General features: G+C 42.1%; 1 protein-coding gene across 8 annotated transcripts in view; it reads right to left on the bottom strand.

The window, feature by feature from the left end:
* Positions 1 to 15,271, bottom strand: part of NFIB (nuclear factor I B) — a 438,092-nt gene extending 422,821 nt beyond the window's left edge. For 7 of the 8 annotated variants that reach the window (XM_072728256.1, XM_072728261.1, XM_072728262.1 and 4 more), the window contains exon 1: positions 15,023 to 15,264. In XM_072728256.1, the coding sequence (XP_072584357.1) occupies positions 15,023 to 15,118 (96 nt within the window). In that variant the 5' untranslated portion in view covers positions 15,119 to 15,264. Of the gene's footprint in view, positions 1 to 15,022 lie in introns of all 8 variants that reach the window. The other variant, XM_072728257.1, reaches the window with a different exon arrangement.
* Positions 15,272 to 22,949: the final 7,678 nt, after the last annotated feature.

Below are 22,949 nucleotides of genomic sequence, written 5' to 3'. Positions count from 1 at the left end.
CCTGCTACTTGGGTGACACAGATGGAATGCTGCTGATAAGGATTATGTAGGTAACACAGTACATCTGGCTACAGTCTAATAGGCTGGCTAAACCAGAAACTTGCAGAAACGGCAGCCATCTGAGCTCAGACCCTTGTCCTGTGTTATTTGATCTATGTCTGTGAAGTTTCACTATAATGAAATCCTTGTCTTCCAGGGGGTATGTGGTGTGTGGCATGGTGGTGCTGGTGGTAGTGGCAGTGGTGGTGTGGAGGTAGGGTAGTTTTAATAGCCCATGGCCCTGTTTCTGAACATTTTCCCTTTATATCAATCAGCAAAATACCAGAGATTTTGGTGTGGAATTTTCTGCTCAATTTACGTGTCCTCACTTAAAGCATGACACCTTCTCTGTGCCATTTTCAGGCCAAGAGCCATGCTCCCTGTGCCACTGGGCTTTGACACATGCTGATCCCTTGGCAGAAATTAACTTTCTTCCCTCTATTCTTTGCATAAAGTGAAACTATGGCACTTCCAAGATGAGTTAGCCGCCTCTCTTATATAGTTCCATGACAGCCAATACCCGACCAACAGAGGACTTGCCACACTGCATTCTTCACTACAGGTAAGTCCCATGAGGAAAGGAACTAAGTCTGCCTTGTTCATACACCATTTTTTGTAAATGATCTATGAAAATTTGTTCACAGAATAAGTAGACTTATGCATTCAAAGTACGGTGTTCATAGGGAGGAAAACATTTGGGTCTCTATACCATTGTAAAGATGGATGTTCTAAATGATAAGACATGTATTAGCAAGGTCATCACAAAGGCCTTTATGGTTTTCATAGAGGCTAAGGACTCACCGATTCAGGACCCTATGTTTGGCATAAGTACCTGAAGGATAGGTGTCTATGTTCATGGACACAGGCACCTCTTGACTTGCCCTGGCTGGCTTTGCATGGCCGCTTGAGAATGCAACTTCTTTTTTTACCTCCTGTACCCACCACTATAATCATTCCCCACCAATTGAGAGGCCCATTAGAGGCTAGACTCTCACTGGTCAACACCACCCATTAGTCGGCTGGATAGTCTAGATTCCCCAACTCTCATTGTGATCTGTATTCAGTGGTGGGATTAGGGATGGATGGGTGGGACAGAGGAATAGAGTAGAAGTGAGAAAGGAGGACAAGGAAAATGCGGTAAGTTAGATCCACTTTCAATCCTAACCTTTAATTCCTACTCCTTCTATCCTACAGTTTTGGGGCTGAAGAGAGCCATGGGAAGAAACCCAAGAGAGGAAGATGGGGAGAAGGGGAAACCAAGTCATAGAAGAAGGAAAGTTGCAGAACTACCCCCTCTCTTTCCTGTCAATTATAGGCAAATGATAGAGAAAGGGCCTTCCCTGACCCATTTGCACTCTCCAGGGGCCTTAGGCCATGTTGTCAGTTCTCAAACTGCCCCCCCCCCCCTTTTTCTGGATTAAAGCACTAGAGTCTATGCTCAGTCATTTGGAGATGGAGAATTCCTTTTTTCCTGTTGAGAAAAGGGTTACTGAGAGGAGGAAGGGTCCTTCTCCAGGACTGGAAAGAGCTATGCCCCTGGCCCCAGTTCCCTGGAGTCATTACTACACCTGGTACACTGGGTGAAATCATCTCAGATGATCCTGTGAGCATCTACTGCGCATGTTACAAAATTTCTTTTTTAAAAATTGTTATTTATTTATTCATGAGAGACACAGAGAGAGAGAGAGAGGCCAAGACACAGGCAGAGGGAGAAGCAGGCTCCCCATGGGGAGCCCAATGTGAGACTCGATCCCAGGACTCCAGTATCACAACCTGAGCAGAAGGCAGACGCTCAACCACCGAACCACCCAGGTGCCCCTGTTACAAAATTTCGAATGACTGACTTATAGTGAGCTTTTAGAGTACAACTCTAAACTTGTAAGTTACACACAGTGTAAGAGGTGTTGGGGGTACCTCTATGAAAAGCAGGACTGATTTTTATTTATAAATTTACATATTTATTCTTATTTAATATGTTACTACTCTAAGTTTGTATAATTTATAAATTATGTGCCCGAAGCATTGATAGGCTGTGAAACTTACATATTTATTCTTATTTAATATATTACTACTATAAGTTTGTATAATTTATAAATTATGTGCCAAAGCATTGATAGGCTGTGAAATAAGAATTTAAGGCAAGCCCAATCTCATTCAACAAGTCTTCTAGAATGATCCCCTTCCTGTACAAGAGTATTGGAGGGTGGGAGGAGAAGCTGGGAGAGGAAATACAAGGCTAAGTAAGGTTTGATCTGTTCCCCAGAAAAACGCCATTGAGTTCAGGGAAAAAATAAAATAAGTGGCATTATTAGTACATATAATAAAATGAATGGGAGCTCAGAATCCAGGAGATAACACTTTTTTAGAACAAATGGTAAGTGAAGTCTTTCTGGAACTCCACAGAGCTAATTGCTCAGTTAACCCTAAAGTCATTGACTTGATGGCTAAGAATCATTTCTCCAACATGCAGTGTGTGTTTGTTTGTTTGTTTGTTTGTTTGTTTGGGGGGTGGGGGATTAACCATATCATCTGGTTTTCCTTATTTATAGATCTTAATTATTGTAAAATGCTTTATTGTAAAACATTGTGATTATTTTATTTGCAGTTAATACCGTTACCATGGGGTCCTGCTATATACCTGGCAAAGCACTTTTTGTATATTACCTCATTTAATCCTCACTACCACACTACAAAGCAGACACTGCTACCATCTCCATGTATAACAGTTGAGGAAAGTGAGACACAGAGAGATTAAGTCATTTGTCTAAGTTTATCCAGCTGGTCAACAGCATATTTGGGATTTGAACCAGGGAAGCCCGGTCTTAGAAGCCCGACTTGGGGCACTGGGTGGCTCAGTGGTTGAGCATCTGCCTTCAGCTCAGGTCATGATCCCAGGGTCTTGGGATCTAATTCTGCATCTAGCTCCTTGCAGGGAGCCTGCTTCTCCCTGTGTGTGTCTCTCATGAATAAATAAATAAAATTCTAAGAAAAAAAAAAAAGAAAAAAAAAAAAAGCCTGACTCCACCGCGATGCTATTCTGACTCTCAAGATCATCTGAAATACCCTTCAAAAGCTATTTTTATATTCTATATTCCCTTCCACTTTAATTTCACCTACTTCAGTTCTCTACCTTATCAACATTTATAAAATGCATGTTGGTAAGAATATGAAGTTTCCGTATTATAAAGAAACTATCGTCGTTCACTTTTTTGCATTCACACAATGCGCATGTAAAGTGCAGTAGGTAACCGCAGTCCTAAGATGTCTTTCTACTAAAAACTTCAGGGCTGGGGGGGAACTCTTTAGGAAAACACATTCTCCCATATGCTCTGATGTTTACCAAAAGGCCATTTCTTTGTTTCTAGTGGTAGCTGACCAGTGAAGTCTGCACACATCATTTCTCCCCCTCAAACACTTCAATTGCCTTTTATTGCCTTATTTGTAAATTAAAGAGCTCTTCTAAAAATTGGTATTTTTCTCATGAAGATAAGAATTCAACATGTGTTATAAACATGGACTCAGGGGCACCTGGATGGCTCAGGGTTGAGCATCTGCCTTTGACTTAAGTCATGATCCCAGGGTCCTGGGATCAAATCCCACATCAGATTCCCCACAGGGAGCCCTGCTTCTCCCTCTGCCTATGCCTCTGCCTTTCCCTGTGTCTCTCATGAATAAATAAAATCTTTAAAAATAAACAAACAAACACGGACCCAGCCCCATAGCCGTTATCTATGTTGCTACCTGTTCTCCTGCCAAGGATTGACTTCGACTGACTCTGTCATCCTTAGAGTAGCTCTGAGGAGAAACGCCCCAGTGGAAGGTTCTACAACTTCAGCGGGGCCAGAGTCCCACAAATAATCACATTCTTCCAAGAGTATGAAAGTCCTTTAAGAAGGGGCTCCAATAGTAAAAGACCTTTAGACACAAGAATCTGAAACATTTCTGTTTAGATATTGAATTTGAGCTCACCAAACACCTGCATGTTCACTCAGTATTTTTCAAACCTTGTGTTGTGACCCAGTAGTGGGTTAAGATATCAATTTAGCTAGATGACACTTTTATTGAAAAAGGCAAAATAGAACAGAATGAAAACTCTTAAAAGTGTATTTTAGGCAGGAAGGGTAAAGATTGTTTTATGAATATTAATTTTCATTCTATATATTTATGTCTGTGTGTGCTAGGTTTGGATGGAAGGCCCCCAAAAGTTGGAAACCACTGCATTCATTTGCTTCTAACAGTGGCACAAAGAAGTAGGCAGGGCCTAGAAGTCGAATGGCTTGCTTATGCTTACACACCAGCTTAGGGACATCCGTCCAGCTTTTTCCATTCTTGGTGTAACTGTCATTATACAATCCCCATTGATTTAGGACAAGAAAATGAAGCAAAACAAAAGAAAACAATAACATCCTGTTAACACAGCAGTGCATGATGCTACTGAGGTTAACAGGGACAAAGGCCATAGTGAACAGAACAAAGAGCGTTCAGAGGTCTTCCCCCCCCCCCTTTTTGAAACTCTTGAAAGTAGATTGCAGAAAGGTATCCAAGAACTCCCAGCTATAAGATAAATAAGTTCTAGGCTCTAATGTACAGCATGGTGACTGTAGTTAACAAAACTGCATTGTACACTTGAAATTTGCTAAGATAATGAATCTTAAATGTCCTCACCACATACACACGCACACACACACACACGTGCACACACACACAGAGGCAACTACATGAGGTATTGAGGGTGTTGCTAACCTTATTATAACCTTAATGTAATCATTTCACATTATATACATATGTCGAATCATCACATTGTACTCCTTGAACTTACATAAGTGTCAAATACATCCCAAGAAGGCTAGAAAGTGATAAATATTAGCCAAGAACTATTTTTTAATATTTCACAAAGCCTCTCAGAAATGGTAGTTTCATCCAGAATAAGGTCTTTAACTGAAATGTCAAGTTTTTTGCTTTTGGCTAGAATTGCAGCAACTCCACATATTGTTCAGGAGTGCTTTGATGTCTTTGGTTAATTGCAGTGGAGTGGAAAGTGCCAATGACCAGACTTTTAATGATGGCACTGCCTGTTGGTAGCTGGGTAAATATGGACAAACTATTTAAACCCTCGAGCCTCCATTTCTTCTGTAAAAAGGGAGTTACATCTGAGACTCAATAATTCTTTGTTCTACCCACTGATAGCCTTATGGTCAAGAGTTTTGAGAATATTAATCAATAACAAAATTTCCTTCCACCCATGCTATTATTTAGAATCATGTTTTCAAGCTTAAGAAAAAGTTAATCTGGCACAAGCAAACGTTTTCAAAGCATCTGAATTAAAAAAAAAAAAAAGTGTAAAGGAGATAAAATGAAGAGAAACATCCCAAACTGACAAATGTGGTTGGGCTGCTGGTTCCAAACTGATGGATTGATTTGTTAATTAATTTACGATGGTGCAACAATAATTACAAGCTACTGTTTGTCAGCCAAATCACTTGTGATGAAGTCAAAGGTTCACATCTGTGTGCATGTCCCAAGGATCAATGCATCAAATTAGCTCTGTTGGCTTTTTTCCCACTAAAAGCTAACACGTGTCATCAATATTCCAGCATTTGTGTGTGTAAACTAATTGATTGAACATTCGTGCTACGTAAACATGCGGTTTGTGTTATGTGGGGTACCATTTATAAACATCTTTGGTGCCAAAAAAATGAAAAGCCTCACATAAGATAATTAATATCTTATTGGACAAATAAAATGGCAATTTAGTGTTATTCCTTTGATTTAAGGATAAAAAAGCATTGCTGTTTCTTCTAAAGTGTTGAGCATTGTTGCATTGCATAGTATTTAACCATTCCACCTTGGAGCAAGCCTGAGGAAATTTACAGAGAAGGTGAAAGAATTGTCTGTGAGGCTGTTCATGTCTATCAATAATAGCAAACTACCTGTGATTCTAGAAAATCACCATATTATTGTCCTCACTAGTGTCTGCCTGATGGACAAGTACAGCTTATAGAGAAGGGTTGTGTCTAGCTGAGAGGGCTTCAGTGCCTGTCAAGGGCCTCAAGAATGCTCCTCCACATTCACTTTAGTGACAGCATCAAGGACAAAGGGTCATGAGATTAAGGGCCGGTGACCTTCCAGATTCTGAAGATTGGGCTGCAGAGCACTAAGTGCTGGCATCAGGAAGCAGTGTCTCAGTTTTCATTCAGATGCCAGTTTATATGGTTGAAACAGGGCCTAGTCCAAATAAATGGTATTTTTCACTTTTTTGCTCACTCCAAAGAGATCATTTAGAAGCAGTCACTTCTTAACGTTGCTGGGAGACCTTCTTTCTCCCTTTTCCAAAGACGTGTGTCCCTCCATATCGTACCCATCCCAATTTAGATTTCTGTTATTCTTGGCGTGTTCCCCAAGCCCTCACTGAAACACTGAATGTTGAAATGTCAGGCCACCACCAAGGCCTTTCCCAACATTGCAATCTAGGTAAGACACATGGAAAAATCACTGAAATCTTCGAGTGGAAAAACAATCAATCCTCTGAAATGAAACGGATGTCATCAAAAATAAGAAAATAGACCAAAAGCTCACCAATTTCAAAGTCACCTTGCTTTGGTCACTTACACAATACAACTACATTAGCCTCTTCCAAATTCTCTAACTTATTAGGTGCCTGAAAGGTCTTAGTCACTGTGATAAAGGTAGAGTTGAGAAAGCAGGAGATGCTCCTTGTTGACAAAGATGCTTTATTGGTCTACTGCTTACCACTTGGTAATGACCATGAGCCTGTCTGCTCCAAGGAAAAATATGAATTTGCTGCTTCTGCCGTCAGCCTTAAAACTTTGCTACTAATCTCATGGTAATTCCTACATGCTTCTAACACATTTAAATTTTATCTTGGAAAGGGCAGGTGCTGATTCATAACAGGTCACAGATTGGAAGCCTATCATCATTGATCAATGTGCATCCTGGGTACCCACTGAGATCACTATCCCCATTAGTCACTATGGGAAAGCCATAGTCTTGGTGCAATTTGACAATTATTTATTAAGGGCCTTTTATGTGCAAAATATCATCTAGAGCCGGTAAGACACAGTCCCCATCCTCTTGGGGTTTATAATTTTAGTTGAGCAACTAAATAACATTAAACAAATCTTATATTCATAATTAATAAATGTCATATAATAAAGTGGGTTCATTTGTATTGGAACATTCATACAGCCTAATTCATACAGTATAAAAACGTATCAAAAATGCTACGGTGTTGCAATTCAAACAGTTGCAATTCTAACAATCCTGAAAATAAGAGAGAAAAATATCCCATTTATAGCATAATATGCTGTCCATTATATGATAAACTAAATCTTTCCTTATAGTACACACTAAGTGTGGGCTATAATAATAACCTCATCAAAGAATTGTTACAACATGAGTCTTCTGTGGTCCAAGTGAAAGAGCAAACTTACATCAATTTAAAAAAAAAATGAAGGTTTGAACTGCATGATGGTACAAATGGCATTTGGGAAATGTTGCTTATTCCATGCCTTCCCATTAAATGTATAAAACGTGGTCACCGCTAGCATTGCTGTTGCCTGGGACATTGGTGAACTAGTCGTGCATTGTTATGTGAACGATTAATCCCTCTGAGTTCAGCAGTAGAATTTGCAAAGAGCGTCCTACAACATTTTAGACAGCCAGCATTTTCCGTGTTGCCTGGTGGAAATTTAGCATTATCTCATGCTCCAGAAGACTGGCAAAATTCTGGAAAGCTTTTTTTCACCTACTTATGTTTAACACCACTAGATAATAAAACGTGTACCTTCGATCAAGTTTTGCATGTTACAGATCTCAAGTCGTTTATTATGTTTTATCTCGTTGGAGCCTCACAACAGCCCCATGAGGTAAACAGATATTATCAAAACCTGAAAATGGAAATGCTTTGCTTGCCAATTTCTTTCCAAAAAATTTCCCCCAGATGGCTTATGCCTATAGCGAATCTAATTGTCTCGAGGAAAGATGAATGGAATCACATTTCCAAGGAATTTCAGCCACCTCCAGTCCTAGGGCTGTACAACCTCGGGCGCAGCTTGGGAGTGAGTGAAGTAGCTCACCGAGCGAGAGCAAGCTGAGCCCCAGAAAGAGGTCAGGCTTGAATCGAGGGGGGCAGGCAGGTGCAGGGCAGGCGGCTGCAGAACCTTGACCTCAGCCACAAATCATGAGTCATTTGCCGGCACGGTTGACGGCTGGATTTTGGGGGAGAGGCGGGCACACTCAGACGCGGTGGATTTTAGTGTTCCCTGCCCCTTTCCCCCCTAGTTGGGGACCGCGCTTCAGCACAGTGGTTACCCTCAGAGTCCTGTGGCTTCATCTATATGGAGAGGCTGGTAATGGCAATTGTGTTGTCCTGTGCTGAAGACTGATTGGTGTTAGTTGCCTCCCAAGGAACCTGGGAAGTGCCTGGCAAATTGGAGGCCCTCTACAATCATTGATTTTTTTAACCCTTAAAATAATAACATTTTTTTAAATCATAACATTTAATGTTTAACAGTAGTTATTGAATCTCACTACAAGGAGGCTCTGCTTTTAAGAAATCTGCTAAAAAAAATTTTTAGGACTTTATTTATTTAGCAGACTCTCCACTCACCTCCAGCCCCATGCAGGACTTGATCCAGGGCCCTGGGATCATGACCTGAGCAGAAGGCAGAAGCTTAACCAACTGAGCCACCCAGGGGCCCCAAGAAATCTGCTACAATTTGAGACAGAAAATATTGAAGTTTTAGGATTGCTTTAGTCTATGAAGTTCCCACAGATAAAATTTATATGAATTCAAAAAGTCAACATGAGTATGAAAGTCCCATAGAAAATGCTACAATTACATTCACTTAATCTGCCCTGTGTGTTTTTTGAGCACCTACTAAGTGCTCAGACTCAAAACTCTATGATAGTCCTGGCTTATACTGGCCCCCCTGGGTATGTGTCATGAACTTGGTATTTACACTGCATTCACCAGGTGCCTCACTGACTCCATCTCATTCATCCTCACGACAGGTTGGAATGACAAGTAATGAGTACGATTATCTGCACTTTACAGCTGGCTCTACCAGCCACAAGAGGAGCAGATTCATTTGCCAGAGGTCACCAAATCTACATTTCCCAGGATTCAGCCCTATGCTCATAAACATATCCATTATGTTATAACCTCAGAAAATGAACATAGTAGTGGGAAGTTAAAAAATAATTGCTTTCTGAATAAAGTCATTTTTCAGAGAAGTACTGGGATAAATTTACGTTAGAACAGTGAGAAATGAAAATTGCTATTAAAGCTGTCCGTTACATGATATGCTAAAGCTGCCCCATTACAAAGCATGCTAAGTTAGTTGAAATAATAATTATCATAACAAACACTGATAACTTTCTAGTCTCCTGATTCTTTGCTTAAGCACTTAAAATGCAATAAGATTTTAAAAACTTAAAGCTAGTGAAATACAGAGTATACCTACACATCTCCCTTAACAGAACTTTTTGTGAAAACAACTTCTCCACTGAAGGTGCCTTGCAATACAACAGAAGAATGTAATTCTTTTTTGCTGGCCTGGTACATATTCACTAGTACATTTTCCTATATCCAAGTTCACTTTCTCAGCCCCCCAAAGTATAGATTACAAATTGTCAAATGTCACAAAATAACAATCTCAGAGAATTTTAAAATATCCAAAGGTAGTGATTGACATCATTTAGCTCCGTTCCAGAAAATACGCTATAGTTTCAATGATGTTGCAAGCATCGGATATCTCTCTTTGTTGACCAGCCCCTATACTGGAAAATGAACACCAGCTTTCCCATAGATAGAAGAGATAATTCTCCTTGAGAACATGACCCTTTGCTTCCAAAAAAGACCTGGGAAAAGAGGATGGACAGGCACTTGTGTTTTCTTACTCTCCGATTAAATTAATAACCATATAATCACTGTTTATCAAGATGGGATCCGAAGGATATTTTCCTTATCCAAAGTTTGTACATTGTGTTTGTTAGGCAAGCACACAAGTGAAAATAAATCTCAGAAAATAAGATAAATATCACTCCCAGATAACAAAGTATCTTGGAAGAACATTAATATATTTAATGACATCTGCCGTACAGTTCATTTTTATTTACATATGCTAGAATGGTATTAGGAATGAAAACTCATCACTAAAGAATATAAGTATGGAAGATGCATGATGAAAAAAGACATAGACAAAAAACTTTGTCTATGACAAAGTTTGAAATATTCAAAATGTGGTAACTTTATTTACAGATGTCGAAATCATGTTTTTCACTCAGATATCATCATCGTCACTGTTGTTTTTTTACTCAGTAACTCATGTAATAATCTATTAGTTTTTGCCAATGTCATTAATTGTACAGAAACTGGCTTAGGTAATGGCAACGTTAACATACACCTATAAGACTAAGAAAGAGTGTTAACTACCTCTCAAGATGAGCAAGGAATGAAAAGATGTATTAACTAACTCAGACAACAAGCAGCAAATCTGCAAATGTAATAGCTATGCATTTACCAACATTATAGAGAAAACAGAAATCATTTAGAAGCGTTTATTAGTATGATGACTATCCCCCGCCTACAACACTGGGACACGGGTTTGATTCCAGAACAGAGACAGCATTGGTCATCTGTGTACCAACAACACTGACTGGCTATGGTAAGTTCTTAACAGAACTTTGTTGAGTGAGGCACAAATTTTATAGCTTCTAATTCTGGAAATATATTTAATGGATAGACATAATATCTTCGGGCTACTAGTTGATATAGTTATTATCTGTATGGTGTCTATTAGTTTTGATTACATTTCTACATTCAATTATAGCTCTGAAGGAAATAAGACAAAATTTGAAATTAAATAAGTATTGAATTTTGATTTTCAGATATATCTTTGCATGGCTGGGAGATTACCACAGGGTTCTAAATGTGGTCATTAGGCTACACAGGAGTTTTCTCAAATCTATTTTTAGCCTATTAATTAGGCTCTTCAGGAATTCTTTTGTTTATAGTAAAGTAAAATAACATACAGACCAGAAGATATACTAGTGCCAGCATTTGTAAGAAGATAGATTAATTTTCAGGTTTTCAGTTAAAAATAGTCCATTGTAAACCTAAGTTCACCTCAACTTCTCAAAGCCTTTTAAAGAAACATCTGCTGTGAAAACAATCTCTTCAGTTTTGTCCTACCTGTACTGACATTTGTCATCAAAGTATTGAATTCAACTTTGTATTGAGAACAGAACTTTATTTTTAAAACAAGTGATGCATTTGTCCACCTTATTAATATTGTCTAAAAACAAACAATAAGGTATATAAAAGTACCATATTTTAACACATCAACTTCTCAAAAAATAAATTTCCTTTCAAGAAAAATAAAAAGTACTTTGCAACCGAGTAGATTAATTAATCTGTAACCAAGAGTCATCTTTGTGCCTTTGATGATATGAGATCTTGCTTAATTTTTGTGTTTATCTGCTTGTTTATTTTAATATTTATAAGACTGAGGATTTCAAGTCTCATAGACCAGCAATTAGTTTTTCAAATAAATTTTGTGGATTCATATTTAAATAATTGCCATTCGTGATTAGGTAAATTTATAAATGTTCTGGCCTGGTTCTGATGGGATCAAAGGATTAGACTTGGGAAATTCAGGGGAAAAAAATGTCTGGTAAATACCCGTTACTCTGAAGTTTCAAATAGCTAACAAAGAAGTTCTAATAAGTCCTACAGAGAGCTTTAAATAAGGAGTGCAAAACAGAATGGAAAGTCCCAGAATTGCTTTTGTTGCTTTTATTTTTCAGTAGTTTAAAAGGAAACATATAGCCTCATCGATAACCAATAATGAAATAGTGCTATTTATGAGATGCGGCTTGCATACATTCCAAGTGGTATTTTTAAATATTGTGAAAGGTCATCAACAGAACTCTAAATATAGCCAACCAACTGTGACTTAAACTGCTCACATGATTTTCCTCCTTGAAGGAGTTACATGCAAAATAATCTGAAGAAGTAAAACATCTAAGATGCACCATTTAAAAAACTGCCTGTATGTAGATGATATTTAACATCTACACACATACATACAGTGAGTTTACTCTTTTTGTGCTTGTTTATTTTTAACTGTCTCAATAAAATGTTTTTCCTCCTCTCTGTTTTACTAAAACATGCCTATCTAGGAAGGAAAACAGATGTAGAATTGGACAACTACGTCTTGTTTGGGTTTTTTCCCTGTCAAGTAGAATTTATGATCATTGTCACACAATAAGAGAATCTAAGTGAAACAGACAATAAGTCAGGAAGCAATTGCCGGGATCCTTTAGCGCTGAAGCTTTCACATTCAGGATTTGGTTACTTAAAACTTCATTTGATTAAGCCAAATAAGGATACAATATCCTTTCTTACACAGAAACCCCAGAATAATTGTAAAAATAAAAGGAGCAATGTCATAGTGAGAGCAGAATCACAATAAACTAGTTTATAACCTGAAAACACCTTTCAAAAATATTCCTGAAATCCCACACAGCAGAATCGTGGTAATGTCGCCACAATACACTTTCTTCTCTCTTCCAGTATATTACTAACGAGCTGCAATAATTATTTTGATTAAACTTTTTACAAAGCATCTGTCATTCCAAGTTTTCAATGACACGCTAAGTATTAAGCTCTTAGACATTTTTCCCAAATTAACAAAGTTTATTCAAATTAAATTTTCCTTAATAAGAAACATGCATGCCACTCATGTAAACCTAATGAAGATTTAATATGAAAATAATTTACACCAAGTATTTTTTACTTAATATTTTACCTCTGAACCTGTGCTTATATATATTCTGCATCTTCTCAGGCAATAAAAGAAGATAATCTTTAAAAATGAATAATCAGCTTACACAAACCTTTAACAATAGTATTTACAACCATGCTTCTCTTGGGAAGCTATGGTCTCTCTGTACAGAACTAGGTTGACGACATTTAATGGTGAAATATTTACAGGGATGGTCTCTTATACCCATATGAATCCCAGTTTTTAAGTAAAAAAAATTCAGAGTGAATTTTTTTCTTTTTTTTACTTTTTTCCAACAGAAAAAAAAATCTCTCATTTTAAATATTGATTTTCAACCTTACTTCTGGGAACATCCTAAAATGATCATTAAGAGTCATAGTAAGCACCAAAACCCCACTTCCAAGTCTTGGTACAGTCGCATCAAGCACATCTTTTATATAAGCACTTAGCCATCTCTTTCTCCAAATATCCGCCAGTGTTTTAGGAGGTCATTGCACCCATGTACCCGCACAGTGCTCAAGTCTAATAAGAGATGGAATCAGAAACAAAACTCAGCCACTGTAGAGTTTATATCACTTATAAAATGTACTCCAACTGGAAGAAAGTGGTTGAGAGCCAGAGAGAAGGGAAGGGAGGCAGGCTTTCTGCCTGTTCTGGAGGAACTGAGCACTCAGAGCAGCAACAAGTAGCGGCAGCAAAGTTTTCCTGCAGGCTCCCACACCTCGCATTAATGAGACCGCTCACGAGGACAACTGCAGCGCTCGGTGAAGCCTCTCTGCACCTTGGGCGCCCAGGAAGAGCCTCGAAGAAACAGCATAATTTCTACCTTTCGGGAAATGCACACATTCATAAGAACCCCCTTGCCTAGCAGAGCCAGAAGCCAGGACCACTGGGCAGGCGCTCCCTTCTGTCTGGGCACTGGCGATGGGCTGACCACCAGGGCTGGCCGCACCCCTCCCCACCTAGAATAAAGTGCCCATTGTCTCACACTGTACTAATTGTGAGAAAACAGCCCTTGTAGGAAGCATAATAATTATCAAAGCCAGCAAGCAAAAGCAGTCAAGACTTCAATGAAGGGGGCAGAAAGGAAAGAAAGAAGAGAAAAGGAAAGAAAGAAAAATAAATAAATGCTCAGCTGAATTAAGCCAAGGATGAATTTAATATTCATCCTGGAATGCTTGCCTGCAGAAGGTTTACCCATTCATGTCACGACTTTTGCCTACAAGAGACCATTGTCCACACAACAGAAATCAGTAGATTGAAAATTTTCACATAGCACTTTTTCGACGTGAAAGGTTTCCTTTCCCAAAACTATGGCCTCTAATCCAGCATCCTGAGTAAAGAAAGTTATAGCCTCTCTCCCCTCGATATTATTTTGCAAGTTGAATCCTAGAACTCATCAGAGTCCTGAATTTTTATGCCTTTTTTTTTCCCTCTTCCCAAATTTGCAGCTGGACAAATATGGGGATAAAAAAAAAAAAAAAAAAACAACTACCCAGCAACAACAAACCCACACACATTTGCCCGAGCAAAGAAAAATAATGAACTGAATATGCATATCCTCATTAACTAAATTTAATTACGCTGAGTGGCATAGTAATCAGTGGTTGCTCCAGTTACAGTATTCATTGAAAGGGAGGTGGATTCCAAATTAAGGCGAAGCGTGGGGGACAGTCGCATACTGATGAGGCAACTGCACACAACATGATACAATACACTCTCTAAATCATTATTCAGAGAAGCCCAAGAAAGAAGTACATTACTCTGTTTTAAGACTAATGCAAGAACAATTAGCCGAGAAGGCTCCAATCCCCCAGTGACTGCCCCACCTCCATACAATTCACACCAGCCAGCCTGGGGCCCGAGTGGACCATTTACATTTTTCTTTTTTTGAAAAAAAGAAAAAAGTGAACAAAACTTCACACTGCCTTTTTATTTTTCTTCTTAAAGGAAAAAAAAAAAAAAAGGCCTATGTCCCTGGCCACAATAGCGGGGAAATCCTATCTAGCGCGCTGGTGTGCGAAGGCACCCCAGGCTCCCACAACTTGAGCTTGAACTTTCCGCAGGCAGGGAACTTTATAACACGTGCATGAAACAATAAAGGAGGAGCTCAAATAGAAAGGAGGGGGGGGTTTGGGGGTGGGAGAAAAAAAATGTTAACACGCCAAACTTACCATCCACCAGGTCCTGGCTGACATGTCATAACATAGCTGCCATTTTATGGAGCTGTCCGATGCTTTCCCAGCCATTATGCTGTCAGCAATCTTCATCAGATGCAGCTCAATGGAAGATAAGACACCTAATCAAGGACACATCGGCGGTGGCTTTCTGGACTACATGTAGGCCAATCCTTATCACACTGCATCATGGGAAAAGCTTCTTTATTAGCAGGAGGAACTGCAACCTCACAGATAGAAAGACAAGGATCAGTTCTTTTGCCTTTTTTTTTTTTTTTTTTTTTTTTTGGTCTAAAGGGATTGGTGAAAGTAGCTAGCGTTCTTTGTGTATCATGTGCACAAGAGTTAAGTATCTTGCAAGTGGGCGGCTAACTGCTTTGCTGGGCTATGCAGACTAAAGTTTATTTGCATTCTTCTCTGTTGTATATTGTTTGACATGGTCCATGGTCCTTGCTGAGCAGATGAAGGGAGGGGAGGGGGGCGGGAGGGAGTGAGGAAAGAGGGAGCTGTAATTGCTCAGAATTAATATCTTCCCCAACAAAGACATAACAGTTTCATTGACACGGTCAGAACATGGTTCAGATGTCAGTGCACACGGGCGTGCGGGTGTGTGTGTGTGTGTGTGTGTGTGTAGTGTGCGCGCCCGCGCACACATTGTGGAACACACAGGTAGCAGCTGCAGCTGGATTCAGCCGAGGTTGCCAAAGGCTACAAACTCCACTCCCATGCTGGACATATGGAAGCAGTTTAACTCTTTGAAATCACTGTTCAAGAAGCGCTGTGCAATCTGCAAGGATAAATCAACCCTGAGAACAGCTTCTCCATCAGGAGACCTCAGGCCTGGTGCTCACCGCCCGCTGAAGACGGCCTAGGAATGCTGTTTCCTTCATCTGGGGAAGACCTGATCAAAACGAGGAGGAGGGAAGGGCAGCGTTTGCCCCGTAATCCCCACTGTACCCTGAATTCCTCGGAACCCCTCGGAACCCCTCTCTGTCCTGCCCTTGGAAGGGAAGTCCTGTTCTCAGCCCTGAGCATTGCTGCCTCCTCCGGAACTCTCTCAACTACTTCTTGCAATTGCGCAGGCAGGCAACGCAGGAGCTCCCGTTTGCCAATCAAACAAATACTCCGCTGGCCTTTCTTCTCTTCTGGAGAGTAAAGATCTGAGTGCAGCAGGAGGAGTCTTACAGTCCCGCCACGACAATCAGAAATCCAGGCCCTGAGGAGCAGAGGGAGTCCTGCCCTTTCTTTTGCTGAAATACAAAAAGGCAAGGGGCAGGTTCTTGATTTTCCAGACCCCTGGAGCACACCCCGCAAACCCAGCCACCCCTCTGAGGGCATTTTGTCACTTTCCGTCCTGTGCACTGCTAGTATCCCCCAAATGGCTTTTAGGCTTAGAATTTAAATGTGCTGCAGACCATTTCAAAGGACGAACTCCTATTCGATTCAGCCAAAGTGAAGGGGAAAAAAAATTGCTGTATTACCGGCAATTTCTTTTCTCTGCATGCAGTTTGTGTGAGGCTGCAAAGGCAACTCCTTTCGGCCTGTGAACTCCAAAGATGAAAAGCAACTGCTTGGAGAGCTCCGTCCTTCGGATATTTTTATATTCACTGGGGAGGCCTGTCAGCCACAGCCTCAGACAGGACAGGAGCTTACGGTGGCCTGACTCTGGGCTGGCAGCAAAATAACCTTTCCTTCACAGAAGCAGCTGATCCTCTTGTGGCCTGGGAATCTAGTTTCACCTCACGTTTGTTTGATTTATTCTCAGTCGGGGTTGGCGGGGGTGGAAGGGACCGGCTGCCCCACCCTGGCCTCTGCCTTTGAAGCACCCCAAGGTCCCAACACTTCCTTTCTCCTCTCTCTCCGCCCCATTCTTCACTACTTATTTTTTATTATTTTTTTTCTTTTGAGTAATGATCAGATAATAAGCCCACTAATGGAATCACAGTTTCCCCCTTTGGATTGGCTCAGGTAGCAGCAGCACTGCTGAGTTCCTACTGTGTGCTGGGCAGCTCACTATACACGTTGGGGCTACAGAGATTAATGAGATGTAGTTCATTTCATTCGTGACTCAAATGCCTTCATCCAGAGCTGTGACAGGCAGAAGGAAGTCCAGCTTCGGTAGCAGGGATAAGGGGAAGGGATGGGCCAGCAGCCCTCTGGAGCCTAGGACCTCATACGCATTTCCAGAGCACTCTTTTGGGGTATTGTGTGGGCTTGGAGGTGAGGCCAGTAAGGCTTCCATGTTTCCTCCCTCTCCCTGCAATCAGTACCTGCGACCCACCTCTCTCAGTGGCTCTAGATGGAAGGAGGACAGCCCGCTACCTTTCTCTGCTGCGCTGCTGCCCACGGGCCCTTTCAGGGCAGAGTCCGACTGGGCACTGGTTTGAGAACACTGCTCAGGCCACCAACACTTTACTGCCTGTCAGAATCCTATAAAACGCTTGGCACACTGCACGCTTCATAGGCAGGTGTATCTGCTGAAGAGTGTCCGTTATCATTGTCAAGACACCTCCTCTGATTAGTGGGAAATGATGAAAGATAAGGAGGGATGCAAGGAGAAGGAGAAGCCTGTGGGAGAGAGGCTGCAGCATTTATACACCAATGTGTGAACCGTGGGGAACAAAGAGACTGACATAGAATGGACAAATCTGTGCACTTCACCTGCCTGGCGGGGGAGCACCAGAGGACTGGTGATGGGGAACCCCTGGCAGAGCTGGGAAGGAAAGGAATCCCGGGCGGTGGTCGTAGTCATAAGATGCATGCCTGGGGGCTGACCACTCACCACTTGGGGTCCTGGGGAATATCTTTCACTGGGAGCAAGAACTTCAGGGTGAGCAGACCCAGTTTAAAATGGGAGAGATCAGGCAAACGGGGCTCACAAGCCAGTGTGACTGGATCCATTGGCTGAACTAGTTGCACATGAGGCCGGGCTAAGGGCTCACTAGATATTTAAAAATATGAATGAGGGCAGTCCGGGTTGCTCAGCCCTCTAGCGCCGCCTGCAGCCCGGGGCGTGATCCTGGAGACCCGGGATCAAGTTCCACGTTGGGCTCCCTGCATGGAGCCTGCTTCTCCCTCTGCCTGTGTCTCTACCTGTCTCTGTGTCTCTCATGGATAAAGAAATAAAATCTTTAAAAAAATATGGATGAAACTCCAAAACACTAATGAGGAAGCTTCGTGGGGAGTTTGGTAACTGTTACAGCCCACTTAATGCACGTTTAATCTCAGGCGGTTTCCCCCCCCCCCCCAAATTCCTCTCTCTATAGCATCTGCCCATGCCTGGTGTTCTCCCTCTGATTCCCAGGGTCTCCCCTCCTGTGTTTTCAGCCACCTAGCCGCCTCCCGCAAATCCCACACCTCACCCAGCAGAACAAAAGCTTGGAACAAGCCAGCTCCTTGGCCCAAAGTAACCTCCAATTGTTGCTCAGTTAAGTTCTCCGAGGGCTCGTTTCTCCCTCATTGGCAAATCAAGTAGGCATCAGCCTCGAGCTCAGCGAGAGGATGCTGATATTTGCACAGTTTACCATGCTCCCTATGCCAATTTCAAGGATTCAGAGTCCTGCCCTCATTGAGAAGCAGCAGGGACATGGTCATCAGGTTTGACTCAAAAGTTTGTGGCCAGGATTCAAATCACAGTGTTTTGACCTATTAGTCGTGGGGCCAGAGGTAGGTGGTTAACCACTGCGCCTCAGTGTTCTCACCTGGAAAATGGAATTAGTACTGATGAAGTACCTTATAACTGATACGAAGATTCCAGCAGTTACTATAAGAAAGTGCTTAACACAGTACCTGATGGATAAGAGCTATGTATGTCCATGCCTTATTTACAGATAAGGAAATCAAAGCCCATAATTTGACCCAAATCATACAGCTAATAATTAATGGGGAATGAGAGCAAGGAAGGAAGAAATAAATTTTTAAAAGAGAGAGAAAGAAAAACATAAAAAAAAGAGAAAGCTATAAAGATAACTAGAGAAAACAGTGAGAAATCAGTAAAGAAATGAGGAGAGGTGGGGAGAGAGAGGAAAAAACAGAATGAGAAAGCAAACATGAAGCCTTTCTGGTCTCCAGAGCCCTTTTTAGGGCCCTAAGCCCGCTCTGCCCACACTGACCCCCCCCCCCAGAGCTCTCCCCAGCTTCTTGTCCATCCCCCCCGGGGTTTGAGGGTTGGCCCAACTGCCATTAGGATCCACGGCTGGGATCGATGGATGCTCCCTACTCATGGAAGCCTACAAGTTTAGATATAATTTGGAGGATTACTCGATGAAGCTATTTCATTGTGACTTACTCAATTTTTAGCTGCTTGGCCCTGATGCTCCATTCTACTGAGTGCCAAGCTGAGCTTGCGAGCCCTTTGTGGCGACCGCAGTAACCACAAAGTAGTGGAGAGAAGAGCCCCCCTGGGAAGGAGTCAGTCCCTGGGCCTCCTCTGCCATTTGTTAGCTGTACGGTCTGGAACTAGTTACTGAACTTTGTGAACCTCTCAGTTGTTTTACCCTTGACACAAGGATTAAATAAGACTGCATAAAGCTCCATCCCAAGCTGCAGTTATTATTAAAATCAGTATGAATTTCAGAGTTGGTGTAACCTGCTCCCCCTTCCTCTACAAGATCAGGGAACTGAGACTCCCCGCGAGACACACAGATGCTCGGTGGAAGTGCTAGAACTCAACCTTTGCTCTCTCCCCTCTTCATCTAGTGCTTCTTCCCCTCCTCCCACCAGCAACAGAAAGAGGATTCACCTTCGGGGCTGTGGGTCTTGATGGTTTGTTGTCTTGTTTTGTTTTGCTAATGTGCCAGAGACTGAGGCCTGATGAATGGGTCTCCAGGGAGCAGGCCTTGGAGAAACTGAGGAAGACTTTTGCTTTTCTTAAACCATGTACTCTAGAAGGGCAGGGATGATGTGGTCTGGGTTTGCTCATCCCCCACATCCAGAGGCTGGCACACAAACACATAGAGCTTCGTCAAATGAACAACTGAACTCAGACACTGGTGATGGGCAGAGAGGTGATAGGGAAAACAGAATAGCAGGCCTTGGGCATGCGGGCTGATGACCAGAGAGCCCTGCAGAGATGCCTGGTGGATCCAATACAGAGATAAAATGAGAGAATGCAAGTCCAGCTAATATTAAGAAGAGAATATTAGCCTTAAGAACCTGTTTGGGGGGCAGCCCGGGTGGTTCAGTGGTTTAGCGCTGCCTTTAGCCCAGGGCACAATCCTGGAGACCCGGGATCTAGTCCCACGTTGGGCTCCCTGCGTGGAGCCTGCTTCTCCCTCTGCCTGTGTCTCTGCCTCTCTCTCTCTCTCATAAATAAATAAAAACTTAAAAAAAAAAAAAAAAGAACCTGTTTGGGATGGCCAGGCATCTTATCCATCATTTACCAAGACTCAGCAGAAAAAGGCCAGGTTCAGGTCAGGGAGGTTTCAGGGAGCCGGTCACTGGGCCCCTGGCAAGCATGAGAGCAACAGGGAGGAGAATGTGCAAGCACTCTGAGGTGGAAGGGGGCAAAGAAGCATTAAAACAGCCTGATTCTCTTCCGAGTGAAGCAGTCCCAGCTTTCCTCCGTCTCTGAGGATTCAGGGAGAGACCTGTGGCTGTTTTAGGAGCTGCATCCACTCACCCCCAGGAGCTGTCAGCATACACAACAATCTCCTGCCTGATCTGAGCTCAGCAGAAAAAAGATGGATCCAAAATGTGGACCATGAGGGTTTCCTGCACCTCGGGCCACATCTCTGGTACCTGAGATGATCCAAACAGCCAGCTCCCCTCCGCAGGGCTCCACCTTCCCTGTCTCCCTTTGGTGACATTGTCTGAAGGGCGTTGGTGGCCACTTGGTATCTCCTTTGGGAGGAAGCCCATGCCATGGGGGTGCACGCACACTCAGAGAGACCCAGCCCCTCCCCCCCACCTGCAGCAACGGCTTCTGGCCGCCTTCCACCACAGCCTGTGTGCCCTGACCTTAACTGATCTCATCCATCCTCAGTGGCTTCCATAAGACACCTCTGTCCAGCACGCTCACCAAAAGACAGTTTCTGAGACAAATAGCAGACCTCCCAAACAAGGAGATTGGGCCCTCTAAAGAATGGAAACAACTGGTTATTAAATTTGGAGTCATATCCAGATGATCTACCTGCAGCTTTTCCCGGAGAAGAGTAATTTGATTGAAACCAGGAACAGAGGCTGAGCTCCTCTTACAACATGACTTTTTCTTTTAAACTTTTCTCCAGCAAGTTTCTAAAGACACTTGCCACATCTTCCAAACATAAGTGTTTGAAATATTTTCTCTTTTATGTAGCTATTTATAAGAATGCATGGCGGCTCTGGCCACATTGACATGGGAAGAGTTTTGACTTAGATTCTGGGTAAGGAAAAGGCGGTTGCTTGGATAGCATGTTCTCATTCCTGATAAACAACTCAACTGTGCCTATATATTCACTTATACATAGAAAACATATTAGAATGATATTCACTTATCAATAGGGAGGAACTTGCACTTTTTATACTTTCGTACTCTTAGAAATTTTATAATGTTCAGACATTGCATTTATAAACAAAAAGTCAGGTGAAGGCTGCATGGGACCTCCCTGAACTTTTTTTTTTTTTTTTTGCAACTTCCCGTGAATATGCAATTATTTCAAAGTGAGGAATTGAAAAAAAAAAGGAAATAAATACATTCGCATCTAAATGTTTGAGATTTTGAACACTGATGCGGGCGATAGATCCTCTATAGGATACTGCCGGTTGCTAGAAGCATTCCTAGGCCATGGGATCATAATAGTATGCTCTCCTTGTGCTTTCAGAAAAGGCAGAGAATAAGATTTTTTTTTAAGAAAGTGGCAGTGAAGGCAAAGTAACAATATATTGTTGTGTTGCCCCTTTCTAACAAGGCAAGCCTTGCCAAAAGATATGCGAGTTTCACAACTAAGGCTCCTAAGACTGCTCAGGCTGGTGCAAGTTCAACATATGAATAACACAGATAAACATGAAACCCCCAAACCTTGATGGGAAGTGGCGATAGGTGGCCTGGAGTGCCTTCCAGTGTACAAGGTCTTAGAAAGAAACAAAGACATGTGCAGGTTTCTTAAGCGCTGTGTCAAAGTCTCCTACTGCAGGGCTCCTTCAGGATAGGGTTATCTTTCTGAGGCTGCCATTAAGAGACAAATCTCCCTGTACCCTCACACCTTCCCCCTCCACTACCCCACTACCATGCTCTACTTTTTGCCACACGCACATTGGTTTTGTTGTTGTTTTAAAGATTTTATTTATTTATTCATGAGAGACACAGACGGAGAGAGAGAGAGAGGCAGAAACACAGGCAGAGGGAGAAGCAGGCTCCATGCCAGGAGCCTGATGTGGGACTCGATCCCAGGTCTCCAGGATGACGCCCTGGGCTGAAGAGCACTAAACCTCTGAGCCACCCAGGGATCCCTGACACAAACTCAGGGAGCTGACAAAGGGAAAAAAGAGACCCCAAAGACGGTCTGGGGGTGAGCAGTGTGTATTTGGATTAGGAGGGTCATTAGAGTTTCATGGTTTCGCCTGCTTTGGCTAGGCCTCATTTCTCCAGCAAATATTTATTGCTTACCTGTCAGGTGCCAGTCCCCGTACTAGATGCTGGCGAGCGAAAATACATACCTCTATAGGACTGGGAATGACATTAATCACATGTACACTCAGGTAAATACAAAATTATATCTATGATGGGTGCTTTAAAGGAGAATTACCATGAATGTGTGTACCTGGGGACACAGTTGTTTTGCCAGAACTGGGAAAACTGGGAAAGGCTTCAGAGGAGTAACCAAAGAGAGCTGGACACCTATTCCTCACAGTAACATTCAAGGCAAGGACAACCCTCTTCATTTTGCAGAATCACAAGTCAAAGACCAGAACCATTTGTGCCAGAGTAAGTGTTGGTGCCTGGAGG

Source organism: Vulpes vulpes, chromosome 12, assembly GCF_048418805.1.
Source record: "Vulpes vulpes isolate BD-2025 chromosome 12, VulVul3, whole genome shotgun sequence".
Lineage (NCBI taxonomy): Eukaryota > Metazoa > Chordata > Mammalia > Carnivora > Canidae > Vulpes > Vulpes vulpes.
The sequence above is the reverse complement of the archived record's forward strand: the minus strand, read 5'-3'. Positions and strand labels throughout refer to the sequence as shown.